Consider the following 18,796-nt stretch of genomic DNA (forward strand, 5'->3'; position numbering starts at 1 on the left):
GTGGCAAAAGCTGAGTTATTTTTCTGGACAGCAGAGTACTAAAGCCAAAGTAAAACACAGGAAGGCTAAAGTACTTCCTATCTAGAGGCAACGCTTCAAGACTGTTCTGCTTAGTAGAAGGAAAATAAAGGAAAAAAATTGCTCTAAGAGAGACAAGTTGGATTATATTACTATTTTACCTGCTGATTCCTTTTCATATGATTTACTGGGGGGTGGGGGGTAGGGTGGGGAAGAGAAGAAATACCCAAGCAACAAATCTCAGTCCTGCTAGTGAATAATATTTTTGTAGGAAACAAGCTGAGACCTCAGAGCACTTGATGGTGAACCATGATAATAAAAACCACCTTAGACTCGTACTGATGAGTCTTGATCAACACAGATATCCACAGCCCTGCATCTTCTTACACCACCATGAGAAAGAAGCATATCCTCAGTGAGCACAGCTATGCTGAGACATAAAGCCTGGTGCCTAACTAGGGAGATCTTTGTGTCCCTTGATCCCTTTGCGGGTGTCACAGAAAGCCTCCCTGACAAAGGCAGCCCCTGCTTTAACACAATGGCATGCATGCATCCCCCGCTCTCCCCCAGCAAAGCCTGCAGAAAAAAAGCCAGTGTGATGAAGCAAAAAGCATTTGGGTATGGCAACATGTTTTGGTTTCAAGCTTCCAAGAGGCCTTTTCATAAGCAAGGAAAAGAAAAGAGGTTTTTGAAGGGGGAAAATGACATTGACAGTTGTCTTCATATAGTCACATATAAAGGAGATTCTAAAATAGGTGACTGTTTCCTGCTCATGAACCTAACATGTTTATTGAAAGGTTTCTTAATCTGCTTTATGCTGTCTTCAGTGCAGCACCTCTTTCAAAGACATTTTTGATCCCATTCCTGAATTCTCACTGGAAAGGATACTGCTCTGAAGACTGGAAAAATATATTTTTCAAAGGTATTTGGGATCCCAGTGAAAAATTAAAACAATCTGTTTTTCTTTGGGAGAGTTGAAGATAGGGATTTCCTGCCTGTCTTAGATGAATCAAAAGAGGCCCGAATAAAAATCACAGAATGTTAGACATTGCAGCTAAAATGACATAGAAAGGTCACCTAGCCAATCTCTTTATCACTAATTCAGGAGTACAAATTACTTAGGGCCTCCCTAGGTGCTGAGTTTATTGGGGAATCTCTGGTGTGGAACAGTTTTAACAATAGGGAGACTTCCTGTCTCTGTAAACAAACACATAGGGTTTATATTTCTGTTTCTCAAAGAATTACCTAATGAAAGACCCAGCCAGTGATGGAAAATATTTCCAGTTTGGAAATATCTTCATTTTTGTTATTGGTGATATGTTAGGATTCCAGTGAAACAAGCTGTGGCTTCTGATATTTTTGGTGTTGTTACATGTACTAGAAGTTCCCTTGGAACATCCAGCTGGTTCTTTCCAGCAGTACATGGCACATGAGTCTAAAAGTGAGACACCAGGTCCTTACTCCAGCTAAGCTTCCTTGGTTTTGGTTGGGTTTTATCAACACACAGGAGTTTAAAACAACTGAGCAAGAAGTGAACGTGGATCCTTCTATTACTTTCTTGGGTTTGTGAAGAAATAAATCAGGGGTTATTTAGTTGTCAGGGAGACATATTTACATTCAGAAGTTATGCTGAGATGGAATTGGATACAGACTGTACCGCATGAAGAATGAAGAATGCTTTGAAACGTTTGCAACACAGAGCTATTGAGACAGACACTGTCCCAGTCCAGCCACCTGGGATTAAACTGCAGCTCAGTCCCACCTCTTAACTGCAGATTTTCTTCGAGCGCCAGAAATGCTTTCTTTCACTGACCAAGGGGAATCAGGATGTTTGCTGACTCTCCTCTAGTGACCAGAAACACTTTCTAGAGATGCAGGATGCCCTTGGGATGAGGAGGTTATCTTATCCCTCAGTAAGCATCCTTCCACCTCTTTTTCTAAAGAGACACACACACAAACAGTTCCTGGTTTATGCGTGGGTGCGTGTCTGAGCAGAGTGGCTCTAGCCAGAGTCAAAAAGGCAGAAGATAGAAAGTCACAGAGCTGAATCTCCTTGAGGGTTTACAACACAGAGAGATGCTACAGGTGTAGCTGACACCCCCTTCCCCATGCAGTTACCTGTGCTAGTGCTTTGTATCCAGTGGTTCCCACAACCCTTCAGTAGGGACGATTAGCATCCTTTGGCCTCTTCAGCTGCACCTTCAGCCTCTTCATGCCAATCTGGAATCCATTCATGGCCTGGATAGCAGCTTGGGCACTGGCAGGATTGTCGAAACTCACAAAACCTGTCAAAACATAAGGCAAGGCAGGGGACTTAATGAGCTGAAGGGTGCCAAGGCACGTACATGCAACGACCACTGAGAATGAACATGGGGAAGGGGGTGAGGGTGCTGAGAGGGGGGAAGTGAGCAGGTAGGAGGGTGGGCAGGTGGGCAGGAGAGTGAGGAGAGGATGGTTGCCAATGTGGGACAAAGGATAGGAGGAATTGTTACAGATCAGTGTCCCAGGACACAGTGCCTGGTCTGAGTGCCAGTCTGAACACTAGACTGTGTGGAGCATAGGGATCCAAATGTTGGTGCCACAAGAGCTGGGAGTCAGCAGCTGTAATGCATAGTCTCAAGGCATTCTCTATTCCTCTATCTCACTCCACTGTGACTGGGGTAAATCTCTAGACTTTCCTTAACTTGCCAGCATAGCCTTTTCTTTGCCTTCTAATACTAATGGTGAGGGGAACCCGACACAAATACTACTACTTCCTTATTATGGCAATATAAGTAAAATGTGAATCTAATATGTTCATTATCGTATTAATGGTTTGATTGTTGGCCAGCCAAGCAATATAAAGAACTTTAATCACTGGCAATTTCTGTAAACTCTATGTTACTCCGCAGTAAGGTGATGAACACAAGTGCTTTCCTAACATGGTTTCCCTATGGAATTTCATACTTTTCCAGCAAACCTCCCAATCAATCACAGAGCACATCCAGCACTAGAAACAACTACAGTGACTGAGTATTGTATCTACAGGTCACCTAAGACATTCTTTGTCTCGATTTGCTCTCTAGCAATCTGATGAAATAATATAGGTAAACCACACGGGATGCAATGCATCTAATGAATTCAGCTTTGGGGAGGGCTTTTGGTGTGGCTTTTTCCTTTTTTTTTTTTTTTTTTTAATTGAATATTTAATTTTTTTTTTCTGATGTTAGATCCAAAAAAAGCCCCTCATGTTCCCAGACTGTATATGACTGTAGCTGGGGTGACGATGGGTCTGTGATATTACTGAGGGAGGCAGCCATCACACTGTACAAGTATTGCCTCTGCTACCTTTGCCAGAAATGTCCCTGTGTGCCAACAACATTTCTGAGTACAAACCTTGGGTGAGACTAGCCTGGACCAGCTTGCTCTCCAGACAAAGCCATCTGTTTATCCACCCCTGCAAGGCTCTGGCAGCACAAATCAATCCTAGAAGCCTGGTGTTGCTCAACAGACAGGCTGAAATGAAGAGATGATTTTAGCAAGCCCCTCAAAAAGCTAATGCTGAACATTTGCTGCCAGGTATACACCTGGTCCTGACAGCAGCACCAGGCCTGGTTTACAGCCTTGGGCTGTGCTGTGGATTCATTCAGCAACCCCTCCTCCCTGGGTTAGTTCTTCCTCAGAAGCCACTCTTACTGGTGACACAGGGTCATTTGCATCTGAAAAAGACACAGAGCTGTGCATGCAAAGGCAACTTCTCACTCCTGCATTCAACTGGACTCTCTGACCTTGGCTAACAATGTAACTTCATGACAAGTCATGAAACCTATGGTCTTAATCTGTCAAAGTGAGACAACAGGTTTACTGAGTATGATACATGGGGCTTTAAAACAGAGGCCCATGGAATAAATAGGGAACCTTCTTTGTTCTCCCCTCTTGAAGCCAAGGCTCCGAGTAAACTGGCTGTCCACACAGTTTTCCTGCCAACCACCTGGATGAGGAGGTATCAACACTGCAGCTCTGAAGATGAACAGACAAAAAGCACTCTCAAGCCCCACAGCACTCATCAATTTCTAGAGAGAAAACTGGCAAGCTGTAGTCAGTAATGAGCTATGGTTTTATTCAATAGCAATAGATCTGCTCTTGCCATCACTTTTTAGGCAGTAAAAAGTATGGTGATGTTACCAGCTCACTTCTGACTACTTGAATAATCTATCTACCAAGTCCTATGATTCACTCTCAGCAAAGGAATAAACTAAACACTTTCTGGTTTTACCTAAGTACATTCATACTTAAAATACTTCTGGAAACTCCCTTGGGGATGCTTCACTTAAGCTTCAACCTTAAATATGTTGTCTCTATCCCTCATATCCTTGAATACAGGATGTAGTGAAACCCATTTATTTTTAAAAATCACATCTACTTTGCTGATATTCCTGGCCAACACACTTCAGTTACATCTAAAACAGTAGACTAAAGCTGTTCCAGGGAAGTTCAGAGAAACTGGGACCTAATAATCTGTAGTTCTGATTTTTTTTGACTTTTGTTTAACATCAAAAAATTCCTAGACAAAGTCTGAGTTTTAGCACAGAAGACAGTCTGTGCTCAGTGGTTAACTTGGATATGTCCATGATGTTCTGGAAAGTGAGAGAATTTAATAATTTGGGTGTAGGCCATTTTGTGCCAGCTGTCCCCAGTGCTAGGGAGAAGTGCCAGGTATATTTACTTTACTGATATGCATACGGCAATCCAATATCAAAGTTGAGCTGGATGCAGCTATATGATTGCTTAGCTCGTGTCATTGGAGAACATACCTTGCCTCAGAACTTTGATTTCTACTCTTGCAACAAGTCCTTTTGGGATGTCCCTCCTACTGACTACATGTGCACATCTACACTGTGCCTGCACATTCATCCATTTGTGAGCACAATGTCTTTGGACCCTACAGTAATCAGTGGAGCTCCAGCCAGTGCAGCCAGTGGAGTGTAGGGCAGGACTTCTCTCTTTTATTAGGACACCCTTAGCTGTGCTCAGATGAATCACTGGTCAGGCAGCAGTGCTGGCTGCAGTGAAGGCAGGCACCCAGCTTAAATCAAGGATCTCCTGCAGGATCTACCTGATTCTGTAGTTAGGAGTGACATCTCAAGGTAAAATGTTAACTTTCTAGTGCCTGGGTGGGTCACTCCCCAAACTGATGTTAATTGCTGAATCAAACACCTCCAGAAATGCTGCCCACTGTGACAGAAGGTTATTATTTCTCTACTTTTGCCAAGACTAGACCTTTGAGGGATGATAAGCCCTTGTGCTGGGTTGCTAATATGGTTGTACCTCTGCAAGAGCCTTGCTTTGAGATAAGCTCACAAAGCTATACCAGTTTTTATCACTACTTTGCTTTTGAGATGGAATTCTAAGCCCATTTCCTCATTCTCTGCAAAGCTGTAAATAATACAGCATTTTAACAAATGGGACTAATAAGAGAGATCAGAAGTGCATTTGCTCACTATATTTCATTTAGACCAGATAATGAAGCTGGGAGTTGTACTCTGATTCTGGTATTAGTTGCCTACAGATTTGGACCAGTTTTTTTTTCTCCTTAGCTGTTCTGGTATTCACTGGTACAGTATAAAAATCTTCTCTGTCTGGATGCTAAGGTTAGACGAACTGAGATTTGAAAGCTGGAGAAAGACACTGGCAAATGCCAATAACTGATCTTATTCTTTGTGATCATATTCTGGGGACAGAGCAGCTAATTACTCCAGCTTCATTTCACTGTTTTAATTTTCAGGGGCCTTGATATCCTCAGAAGTTTCTGATGCATTCAAGTCTCCCCTTTCCTGTTATTTATGTGTGGTTGTGTTTCGTATTTTTGAAGGTATTTGGATGAACTGCAAATAGAAGAAGAGCTATGGCTTATCCTGAGATTTGAGACTTTACAGTGGATAAGGGATAGATAGATAGACAGGCATGTTGGGCTAACAACAGCATATTCCCTTCTCTTCTCAGGTCAAATACCTACTGGAAGATTTTACTTTTTTTTGTTGTTGTTACATGCAGTATTGGCAGTTAACCATCTTTGTTTCTCCTCATCTGTGTCAGCAGGATTCATGGTACTATCACAAATTTGAACATGTATTACTAGGAAAAGAATGTATGTAAGGAGAAAATAACTTAAAATACTTAGTTCCTAAATGGCTTTAGTATTTGAGCCCATGGGCTCAAAACATGATGGCAGTATTGCAATTGCTGTCTGTGTTTTGAACACCACTCCTGCATTGTCATCTACACGCTTGAAGGACAAAAGAGAAAGGGAGAGGTTAAAAAGCTTGAAGCTCTTTCTGTGCATCAGTTAATTAATAATCAGAGAAATATATGTTCTGGTTTGAAGACAGTTGGTAGGACAGCATTTTGTGATAAATATACTTTACGGGGGGGGGGGGTGGAATATTGGTGGATTTTTTCCTTCCCCCCCTCCCACCAAGGATTATGTAAAAATGCTGTTCTAATAAATGATATATCAAAAGTGGCAGAGAATGGTGAAAGCTGCTAGGATAGCAACAGAGGGCATCTAATCTTTGTGATCCTGCACAGCATATTCCAGGAAAGGTAGTGTTGTTGGAGCCCACTACTTCTGGACTGCTCTTTTCCTACAGGACTGTATTAACTATTCATAGGCAGAAACAGGGGTACAGTTTTGGAGTTGCTTTATTTTCTCCCCCTTTCTTCCAGAGAAAATTCTCATGGTGTGATGGGTGGGGGGAGCTTGGTGCTTTTCTCATTACATGATCAGCATGATCACCAATGGTTTTATGTAACAGATATTATTACCTAAGGGCTATTTTTCTGTTTTAATCCACCAGGATGATAAAGAAGGGAATTCACAATTTATGTCAGAATACATCTAAAGAATATTTTGTAACTGTAATCTTTTTGTTTATGGTTCATGTTTTCTCTGCATGTCCATGAATTAAGTTTGTGCACTGACAGCAGTCCTGAATGAGCACAAAGTTATGTTTCCAAAGATCCTTAATTGGTCCTTCTGAGTTTTCTGCTCTGCTTTGCATCCAGCAAGGAGAATTAGTGGTTAATGGGCGAAACAGCCTCTTGATGATCTGCTACCCAATTGGAATAACCTGTTGTCTCTCTTGGGCAGGACCTCTCCTCTGGATGGAGCCCAATGCATGGTAACTATGCTGAACTTCCTTTAAATCAGAGGAGTCAAGACCATGAATGAGGTCCAGATGCAAGTTTTTCACCCAGACTCCTAAACTGGGGCCAGATGATCCTACAGCAGGTCCACTCATGTAACTAGGCTGCCTTCAGGCAATGGGAAGGAAAAGAGGGATCTCAAAGAAATGAATATTAAACTTGTCTTAAAACTAAGAAGAATATTTTTATCTATGTTCCACATACTTATCACCATCTCAGAGATATACTTTGCAAGAGATGGCAACAGAAGCAAGTAGGAATTGCTGCTTATCAGCTATTTTTGGGCCAAACTTTTTTACTAGTTTTGGCCATCAGAATATATGTCTGACTGCCATGAAGGATCTTTCTTAGGACTTCCTTTTCCTTCAGTTATGAAAGTCACTAGCTAAGGAGAGCGTCTCTGAGCTTTTTCCCTTTGACATTCAACCCATATTAATTTTACTAGACAGAAATGAAAGTAACAGAAGAGCAAGGATCTGGTGCTCAGCTGCTGGGAGAGAAAGAAAGAGAGAGAAGAAATGCCATGCACATGGCTTAGGCACTAGCTAAAGGGAAGTCCATGCCTCTTGTTTCCCTTGTGTCCAAAGTGCTTCCACCCAGCCTGTAAGAAGGGAGCTTGGACAGATGAGAACCACAGAATCATGGAGTATCCTGAGCTGGAAGTGACCCACAAGGATCATTGAGTCCAGCTCCTGTCCCTACACAGAACATCCCCAAGAGTCACACATGTGTCTGAGAATACTAAAATAATACTAATACTCTACCTGCAGAGAGTATTGATGATTGGTTAGACCAGGAACCTTGCTCTTTTGTCCTTCCTCCAAGAATCTGAGTCAATAATTAAGGAATTAGTTACCAATTGGTTATTGGTATAACTGCTCATGTGTTCCTTGCTTTTGTAACTGACCAGTTAAAGGTGAGATCTAGGGAAGCATTTTTTGCTGTGAAGGCAACAATGAGGTGCTCACATCAAAGTAGTTTTCCTGTGGGAAGGATGGTGTTCAGTAGCTCCTGTCCTTCTCTCCCCATCAGGACCTGCCCACCTACTCCTCGGACCTTCCCTGCTACTTCAGTCTATTTAATTCCTACAACTGCTCAGTTTATTTTTCTCTGTGTTTATTAGTCTTATCAGAGAATGGAGGTTTTCCTTTAATTGCTTTGCAAGGTCTTTACCTTGCTGTGTTCTTTACACAATGTACTAGCTGCTGCCTCGCAATTTTTTAGTGCTGTAAAGTATTTCAAGATACAATTTGTATGTAAGTAGCTCTATAATGTATGTGTGCATTGGAAGGTATTGTATTGTAAGGTGATTTATGGGTACTGGAATACTCAATAAAGGAGTGTGTCTGCAGAGCAAGGGCATAGCACTTCAGCTGTTTTCCAGTGTCTAAGAGGATTGGATGACTTTTTGGATTATTTAACCTTCCACTGCTGCTAATCATGTCTGAGAAATATCGGTCTATCCATCCATCCATCCATCCATGCAACCATTTTTTTAATGTATGAACAGTCAGTAACTAATGACAGTGCTAAAAAACTAGTACTAAATATTTCCCATCTGTAGGATGAGATAATTTGAAACTCAGAATATTCTAAGAATTGGCTCAGAAATCTGCTGAACCATTAATGTTTGTTTTAGAAATTTATAGAATATTAGAAAATCTTCAAAATATTCCAGGAAAAGAAAGAAATCTAATATTATTTTTAAGGGTGTAAACTAGGTGACCCAATAAACTTAGTTAAATTTTCATTAGTGTCAGAAAAATTATGAAAATTTTGATATGAGATAATACGGCAAAGAATTTAAAGATATGCAATTAGTACCAATCATCATGGTTTCATGGAACATAGCATCTATCAAATGAAACTGATTGCATAAAATTGCAAGTTCGGTGAATAAAGTAAGTTATCATAAAGTGTATTTAAACTTTGCTGGAATATTTTAGACAGATCTTCTTTACATAAAATGAAATCAGCCCAGAAATGAGACCACCAAAAAATCTGTGAGTTGTGACAAAAAAAAAATTGTAGAGATCCTAGTAGGCTCCTTCAGTGGTGTACTGAAATATCTGTGCTATTCAATTTCTCTAGCATTACTTGGAAGACATTTGAAGTAATTACTGGTAAAATTGGCCAATCATACAAAAATGGTGAAATAATGACAGAAGTAAGTGACCCGGGTTACTCTGTAGGCTGGACACAGTAAAAGGGTGTTCATTTTAATCCAATCAAATGCAAAATTAAGTATCTGCAGGAAAAAGCAAGTGGGTCACTCATTAAAAGAGGAAATCCTCATTAGAAGACAGCGCCTCTTAAGAAGAAGCTGGGTGTCATAGTAACAGCCAAATATATGAGCACTCAGGACTGTTCTGAAATTCAAAGTCCTGAGACTTAGTATAGTTTTGGGATGAAGTTAACATCTGCTGAATATTCTCTAGAAATAGCAAGGTAGTGTTATCTCTGAGTATGGCTCAGGAGGATCCTTACTCTAATTCTGCATTTAGTTCTAGTGATTGCTCTACAAAACAAATAAGTTTTAATACTTATTCAGAAGTAGAAGAGTTATTCTAGGTCTGAAAGAATAATGAGAGTGGCCATAGTTTATTGAAGAGAAGGTTAAACACACTTCAGGCCATAGTCTATAAATAATATCTACTAAAACATGGGGTACTTTTAAAATAGGGAGTAAAGAAGAGCTTGCTGATTTCTTCTAGCTGGAAGCAGGCATTTGTCAAATTTAAAAGGAAAATAAGACACCAAGTCTGCATATTTTAAATGGTGAAGGCTAACTATTTTGGAAAACATCTTGTTTAGCAAGAGGGGTGGAGCACCTATCACATGAAACATTAATTAAGAGATTTTATAAAAGGGTTGCTATGACTCAAGCAGAAGGTTTTAACCTGTCACATGAGCTGAGGCACCTGTCATATGTTATTTCAGACTTTAGTCTAAAGGATAAGAACAGTCTCTTCTGATACTGCATATCTTGTCTGTCTATTGTTCATTTTGCATTTCAGATATTTAGAGAATCACTTGCCTACTAACCTGGGATGGAATGAGGTAAGAGTCAAGATACAGGTGACAATTGATGTTAATGCCTTATAATAAATGGCCCCAAAGTGCGGGCTGCAGACCACTGAGAGGGCTGACTGGTACTCGTTCTTCATCTTGCTTCCAGCTGAGAGAATCTGAACAGATGGGAAGGGGAGATTAAATGAAGACTGAACGTAGATGGCATGATTAACTTTCTCTAAAGGTCAGAACACCCAGCGCAGAAGGTAGCTTGAAATACACAAGTATCTTCCTTATGTCGCCTTCCTATCTTCCTGTGTATGAAACTACCTCTCCACATTGCAACAGTGTGAGCTGGAGCATGCAGAGAAGCTGGTCCTTGTTTTTGTGCATTGCCTGTTGGATGATCTCCAGATGGAGAAATATCCAGGATAAAGAAGAAACAGTGTCTCCTCTTAAAGCAGAGGACTATAGATGTTGACCCCAAATATGGTCATTAAGACCAAGAAGAACTACTCCACCTAAGAGTCTTTTTCATAATCTGTATGGTGATTGATTGTTTTTCATAGCAAAATTGTTGCCATGACTCATATTGACTCAAAGCACAAGGGTAAGACCCTAGGTTAGACTAGAATTTTGACAATTTAAACTACTGCATGGTCAGATCTGATCTGAGGGTTCAAACTCAAAGAGGGGAAATCTAGATTATATATGTGAAAGAAATTCTTTACTGTGAGAGAGATGAGACTCTGGCACAGATTGCACAGAGAAGTTGTGGATGCCACATCCCTGGAAGTGTTCAAGGCCAGGTTGGATGGGGCTGGGAGTAACCTGGGATAGTGGAGGGTGTGCCTACCCATGGCAGGGGACTGGAATGAGATGATCCTTAAGGTCCCTTCCAACGCAAACTATTCTATGATTCTGTGATCCAAGGTTTTTACTCATCTATACATCTAGGCACAGGACTAACTTTTTTTAAAAAAGACAAAAAGGAGTAAAAATTTCATACAGAAAACTACAACAGATCTCTCATTATAAGAGTGGAATAAAGATTAAACATTTCTTTTTCCTGTAAACAGAGGTTTTCTAAATGATGAGCAATTGCTTTGTCTGATGCTATGGACTCTGGTTCCACCCATTCTAAGTAGGAGTTGAAGCCATCCAATGAATTCATGGAAGAAATGAAGGATTGAGGCTTCAGCCATTTTTTGGAGGCCCAAAAATCAGATACTGGACCAGTAATCATACATGTCTGCTGTGGACAAAAAGCACTGTGTTTCTTCTATAAGAAACATAATGTTCCAGGCCAGGTGGTGATAATCTTCCTCATAAGGAACAAACAGCCAGTGATGAATCACCCATAGATGAGTAAATAGATTTTGTCCTCTTTTTGAACGATGAGTAGGACTGAAGCTATTTCCTAAATGCTCTCAGAAATGGATGGAATTCTTCTTGACTTGTTTTCTGAGCCTTACTTGAAAACATCTGATGTCATCATGTGCCAGTATAAGGTTTATGGGGGAAAGAACATAGTTGAAAAAAGCAGATGAACTTTTAAGGATATATGTTCTACAATGAGCAACTGGGAATAAAAGATGAGTATAATGCAGGTTTTACACAAGTTGTAAGCAGATGCTGATGTTCAGTTAAGGATGCACTGAGATTGTTACTGAATCAAAATGAAGGCTATTTTTACATTTGTTTTATTGAAGTTTCCAATATAAACCAGATGAAAATAATAATGGAAGCTCCCACCAGCCATGTCACAATCCATTTCTCATCTAAATCTAATTTCTTTGCTCCCTGATTCTCTCTTGGATCCTGTTTCATCTGTGACTTTTTGATGAAGAAGCCATGGATGAAAAAGGCAACTGCTGAAATCACCACTCATCCTTCTTGGTGTATAAGAGACAAGCATCAGAAAAAGTGACCTTCTTCTTGAATATATTTCATAGTAGGTAAGGTAAGGAAATTTCTTCCTGGACTAATCAAGAAAAAGAATCAAAAAACCAAAAACCAAAGCACCCAAAAACCCCAGGAAATCCTGTCAGGAAGGTGTGCTGTGAACTGTAGTAGTCACTGGTTTTTTTAGCAGTTCTTTCATGTCCCAGGGAACCTCTGAAATACATCCATTTTTGATGGAGCAATGCACAGAACCTTCCCATCTTGTTCTTGCTGACCATTACTTAAATTGACAATTACCCACCCCTTCCATGCGGTTTGCTGAACTCCTGATACCTCATTATGGGTAGTTTGGGACAACCCAACAGAGACAGAAAGGCCTGAAGCTTCTCCTGTGCAGCAGTCTGAAAGTTTCTGTTCAGAAGCAGAAGTGGTATGAACAGTTTGTGGCCATGATTTTCGAAGGAATATTTTGCTTTCTATGGAGGCGACTGTGTGAAAAATAGCTAACCAAACTAAAAGTGAACTTATCAGGAAAACAAACCTCCTCCTATGCTGTGAGTCATTGAGAAGGAAAGGAAAACAGAAAATCTCTCAGTATCTAGACCAGGAGGTTATGAACTGGCACTGACCTATGATGGATAGTAAGAGGAGAAGGTAAAGGGTTGTACGCTTTTTAACTGGGAGATAACATCTACAGATTCAACCAGTACCACATCTGTGATACTTTCACTGTCATTGTAAAGACCTCCTTGTTTTCAATCACCCCCAAAAGACAAGAAAATGACTGCCTGGCTTCTTTATTAAAAAAAAAAAAAATAAAACAAACAATGGGAAAGAAAAACCATCATATTATAGCATATATGCTGATAGATTCCTGTAGGTCCGCCAGCAGAATGTTCACCATTAGTGGCCTTCAAAGGCCTGAATCTTGGAGATCTCAGAGAAGAACAGTCTGCAGTTCCTTAGAGGAGTTACATTTAGCCTGTGGGACCTGAATCATAACAGATTTACTAAATCCTGATCTGGTACTGGCTCTGGGGCCTCTGCCCAACAACTCATTTGAGCTCTTGATCATCTCTGATCATCTGATCCACTCTTGGGTAGAAGACTGGAAAATAAGATGTTTTTTTAATTACTGAAATAAGATGAATAATGATATACCTTGAAAACATGGTTTTGAATATACCTTTGAAAAAAAAAATTAAGACCTGAGAAAGGGCATGATGTGTATTGATAGTTTGTAGAGGGATCTTAATTTGAAGGGATGGGGTAAAAATATGAGCCACCCCTAAAAATAGAGTGTCTTTTGCATGAAATTCAAAAACCCAGTAGCAAAAATTCTCTCACTAGAATTAAAAAAACTAACAAACAAAAAAAAAACAACAACCAGCAAAACAATAATACTTCTGAAACCTGTTCAGCCATGTCAGAAGATGCATGAAGACCTGGGTAAAGGCTTTACAATTTCTGAAGACCCTTCTAGAGAAGGCTTAAAAGGATCTGTAGAGACCTATCTTTAGAAGAATCATTTAATTTCACCATTAAATGGTCAGAACATAATCAGATTTTTAGGTCATGTTGTCCAAAATGAAGAAAATCTGTTTCCTGTCAGAGTTCATGGAGCATCTGGATTATGCTCTTAACTATATTAATTAGTTTTTGGTAGCTCTGAAAGGAGCAGGGGTTTGGACTCTGTGATGTTTATGGGTCCCTTCCAACTTGAGATACGATTCACAGAGGTGCAGGGTGGGACAATGAGAGACAGGGGCCATAAACTGAAACAGCAGATGTTCAGACTGAGCACAAGGAAAATCTCTTCACCTTAAAGGCCAGCAAGCATTGGAGCAGGTTCTAAAATTCAAACCATTGTTCAGCAATTTTCATTGTTTTCAATAACTTGTGTCTGCGAGTTTTATATTTTTTATTGAATAAATGTATGTGTAGTACCTATGTAATGTAAATACCTATGCATATCTTATCTAATGTATATATAATGTAAATATTATATATGTGAGATATGACAGATCAACACTGGGGAGAGCAGAGCTGATGCTGAATTGTTTTGGGGGATTTGATATAGGTGAAACCAGAAATGGTTAAGAATTATTAGTTACCCTGATGACAGCTTTTGAATATGTCAATATATACTATTTGAAGATGCTAATCATATCTGGGGTTTTTTTTTGATTTAGGTTTACTAACTTGAAAAGGGGAGATATCTCACACACAGCCATAAACGATAAGGTTGCAAAATGAAGTACTCATTTAGCAATTCAAGAAATTATGTTACCTATAAAATTTTAATTCTGTATTGCTTTGTATATGCATAAAGGCATTGCTTCTAACCACACATTTCTGTATTTTTCTCTTTCATGGCATCCTTGTTTTAATTACTGTTGAAAATGAATAACAACATAACAGGGCAAGGAAAATAGCAATGTATCAGACTTGTTATTGTAAGTGTTGGAATTTAGACAGTAAATAAGGCAGGGAAAGGATGATTTTGTAGTTGTACAACCAGATGTTGCCTTGGAAAACTGGAATTTGTCCCTGTTTCTGCCATGACATCCCAGTTATGCTAAGTATATCATATATCACAGAATTAATTTGGTAAGACCTCTAGGCTGTTTTGGTTTTGGGTTTTTTTATTAATAAATAAAATAGAGCAGGTTCTAAGTGCCAGTAGTACACCATGGCTTGAATCTATGTCATTAAAATCTCTTACCTCTCAAAACTGGGTGTACCTGTCTCTTGTCATTGCTGAGTCATGCCCAAGCAAGGTCCAGCTGTGGCTTAATTGTCATGGCCCACTCAAACTGAGATAATGACACATAAATGTTAAAAATATATGTAAAATTTTGTCAGTGTTTTTTTGCAGATGTGTGAAGCCTCTTTAGTTTTCAATGAAGAAGATTTACTGTGTTTTCCTCTTTTCTTGGTGCATGACCTGAGATTTCACTGGCAGAAAGGCTGCTGTCTATACTTGCATCTCAAGCAGAAAAAAACACAGCATGCTCTGCATTATGCTAAATTCTTAGACAAAGCAGGTGAGCAGACTGATCAGGCTTGTGGTGACTCAGATTAGAAATCCAAGATCAATAACTTGTTTTGGGTATTTCTCTGCCTCATCATCTCCTTGGTGAATTGAGGACACCATGAGCACCAGCAGAATGCCATTGCTTAGCTCTGTGAACCTCTGAAATGCTCTGTTGGGAAGGGTCTTAGGAAAACAGATGAGGAAATAAAATAAATTCATATTCATGGCAGAATTTGAATATCATGTAAAAGGAGGGCTTGGGGCCAAGCATGAAGATGTGAGGTTCTGTTGAACAGCTGCTCAGTAACTAACTAGGCAGCCGACTTCAAGATGGTGAAGAGCAGACCTGTGCAGTGGATGAGACTGGGTGGATATAAAGAAGCTGAAGACAGGTATATTGGGATATGTATGCATGGCTGCATGGATTAGTAGAGACTCATCCATTCTACAGCTTGAATTTTCCTTGCATCAGAGATCTTGGGAGAACAAAATATAAACGCAGATGCCATGGGTAGACAAAATGCTCTAGCATGCCTGCAGTCCCACAAGAGTAGGATGTGTTAGGTCGGCACTCTACAAATCCATCACTTTGAGTTCAGAAATGGGCCTGCCATTGCAGGGGTCATTATTCTGACTTCTGAACAGAACCTTCTGACTGGAATGAAAGTAGCACTAAAACTCCTCCTCTGGTGTTAACTCTTAACTCTGGTTATTTCTGTTAGATAGTGACCATTTCCCTTTTGAACATCACTAAAGGAGTAGCCACAATGACGCTGCAGTAATGAGTTCCTCCATCTAATTACCCCAGGAGAAAGAACATTTATAATGATGGTCTGAGTGTGCATGTGAATAGGTATGTAGACACATACCCATAACTTAAAAAAAAAATTCTGGGTAGACTTTGTAGCTTGTCGGGAGAGATGGATAGAATAGTGATAGACACATGGACACCCAGATAAATTGAAGATAGATTCTGCTAACATATTCTTGTCTAATAAATTGTTGAGCTACAAAAGAAAGCAGAAGTCCCTGTGTACAATGTATAGATTTTCTTTAATGTGAGTTATTGGGAAAAGACAGAGCTGTCCCTTTAACTGGAGGGCTGCAAACAGCTGTTCCTTATGCATACATGCTTGCTTGGTCTGAAAGTTTTGGTAAGTCAGTGCATAACTGACAGTTAGATTTATCTCCCCAATAAGCAATCAACATTATAATAAAGGAAAAATGCTTTCAGTGCACCTTTGAGAGTGCATCAGAAATTAATCTAAACATCAAATTAATTATAGTTTGTAAATGAATAGTGGCTCACAGCCCTAATACTTCTCCCGCTCCTCCTCCTCCCCCTAAAACCTCCCCCAACCAAATGCAATGGCTGGAGGTGCTGTACAGTGAGTTTGATGAGCAGCTCCTTCTCTTTCTTATTCACACAACTCTTTCCTTATCAGTTTCATCCTCACTCTGCAGACCTGAAATTTCAGAATCTGGCTTCTTTGGAATATGCTAGCAAATATTAAACTTCTGTATCACCTTCCCCTTCTCTCTGAGAGCTCAAAGCATCCCTCTGGGGGTGTCCTACTCCCCTTGGATTAGTTTCCAGCTGAGCTGGATGCACCTTATGAATCCCTCCTTGGCTCTCTGGCTGTGCCAGGTCCTTCAGAGTGGAGAGGACCACAACAAACCAGTGCTGATCTGAACTGAAATATACCTGGGGTCAGACATGCTTAATGTGCCTGGAAAATCAGTTCTGTTCTGTCTCAACTCTGGCACTCAAATGAGTGGCTTCTTCCACTGCTCTCTGAGCTTTGATATGTAGGCTGTTGCCATATGGGAATGACAAACAGATTTTCCAGGGCCCTGAAATAAAATGTATTGTCACTACATCATGTAAAATAAAGGACAGAGCCCAATTCTAAGGGCTACAGGGAGAAAGGATCAGGTAAAAACTTTCCTTAGGAAATTTGAAATCAGATTAATAATAAAAAGAAAAAAAAAGCAAACTTAATCATAGTACTGATAACAGCAACATAGGTACAAGTTCTTTCTAATAATGCATCTATTTGCTGAGAATTTCCTGTTTACCAAAGAAGATTCAGAAAAGAAATGCCAAAAGCCTTTAATCTGATGAATAACTCCCCTCATCCATGAATCCTAAAGACCTGTGCAAAGGAGTCAGTGTACTGATCCAAGAAAGGGAACCTAAGCCTAGCAGCTAAGCTGAGCTGTGATCACCCATATGAGTAATGAACATGCAACTGGAATTTCTTTCCTTTACAACACCTCAGTTCTGCCCCTGCTCATTTCCCCGGATAATTTCTTTCCTTTACAACACCTCAGTTCTGCCCCTGTTCATTTCCCTGGATAATTTCTTTCCTTTACAACACCTCAGTTCTGCCCCTGCTCATTTCCCTGGATGAACCCAAGGAGAGTTACCTTATTTTAAAATATTTTTTATTTATTTATTTGTTTGTTTGTTTTATCAAATGAGAAACTGCCATATTTGGCAGGGCATATTGGAGGCACATTGTCAGCAGGTGCTGAACAATATTTTCCTAATGTACCTCAGGGTCCCTTGTTCCACTCCTATGTCTTGTGGAGTGCTGCCAATGCACTTTAGACCTAATATGCAATGCCCCTGGTCCCAGGGCCCTGTACAGCTTTGCCAGTGTCCTATTCTCTTGACACATCTTTCTTCTTTCTATTTCAGCTTCCAGATTGAAACTCTGTAGATCATCATGACCTGCCTGCTGCCTTGCATCTCCCACTCCACCTTTTTTTGCCACCATACTGCAGCATTTAACTGCCACAGCATGTTTTTAATAACAAGATACAAGCTCTACCCATCCCTCAGCCCTTCTCCCAAGCTTCACCCCCTCCTGTGTTCAGTTCTCATTCCTCACTGCTTTTCTCACTTTTAATCTCTCTCCTTTGTCTCCCCAGTTTCTTTTTATAAGCTAGGAGGAGTTTAGTAGGGAATAGAATTATTTAACAGCAAACTTAATTAACTATTATGGCCCTCATCTAGTGATGTTATTTTCTCCATTTTGGCATCTTCATAGAAGACTGGATGTTTTTCCAAATGAGGTGGCCCATTAGCAACCTTCAAATGCACTCCCTGCAGGAATCTGGAATGAAAGTCAATGCTCATGTTGTACTAGGAGTCAAACAAGATATTTCCTTTAGGACATATTGACCTATAGTCCTAAGAAACCCTTGCAGTTTGTAAGCTAGAATGCTCCTAGTTTTGTTTAATGTGGCACATTTCAAATACGGTGAGGCATTCTGCGGATGTGCAAGTGCATCTGGAATGTGCAGAAAAGGAGAAAAACATATGGCACTTGTGGCTGCTTACACCTGGGGTGTCAGAGCATGTCAAGCTGAGGGGAGGGAAATCACAGTGTCTGTCTGGGAATGAGAGAGACAGGTTGATCACAGCCTTCCAGAATCACTGTGCCATGGGGAGAAACTGAAGCTGCTACACCAATGGGTATGAAGAACAGGCACATGCCAAGGAGACATGTAGGGGACAAAGCACGGCCATGGAGCAGAATTGGCCTGACAGTGTCTGCTGCTCAGTGGTGTGCGAAAAGTTGGCAGATTCAGTTGCTTATTGCTCTCAGGATGAGGTGACTGGAGCAAACC

The 18,796-nt window shown here is 40.2% G+C and overlaps 1 protein-coding gene across 32 annotated transcripts in view; it reads right to left on the bottom strand.

Annotated features, from left to right (window-relative positions):
- Nucleotides 1-2,175: 2,175 nt before the first annotated feature.
- CELF4 (CUGBP Elav-like family member 4) overlaps nucleotides 2,176-18,796 on the bottom strand; it is a 670,482-nt gene continuing 653,861 nt past the window's right edge. For all 32 annotated transcript variants that reach the window (XM_062512653.1, XM_062512652.1, XM_062512635.1 and 29 more), the window contains one exon: nucleotides 2,176-2,303. In XM_062512653.1, coding sequence (XP_062368637.1) covers nucleotides 2,176-2,303 — 128 coding nt within the window. The remainder of the gene's footprint in view (nucleotides 2,304-18,796) is intronic.

Source organism: Cinclus cinclus, chromosome Z, assembly GCF_963662255.1.
Source record: "Cinclus cinclus chromosome Z, bCinCin1.1, whole genome shotgun sequence".
Taxonomy (NCBI): Eukaryota; Metazoa; Chordata; class Aves; order Passeriformes; family Cinclidae; genus Cinclus; species Cinclus cinclus.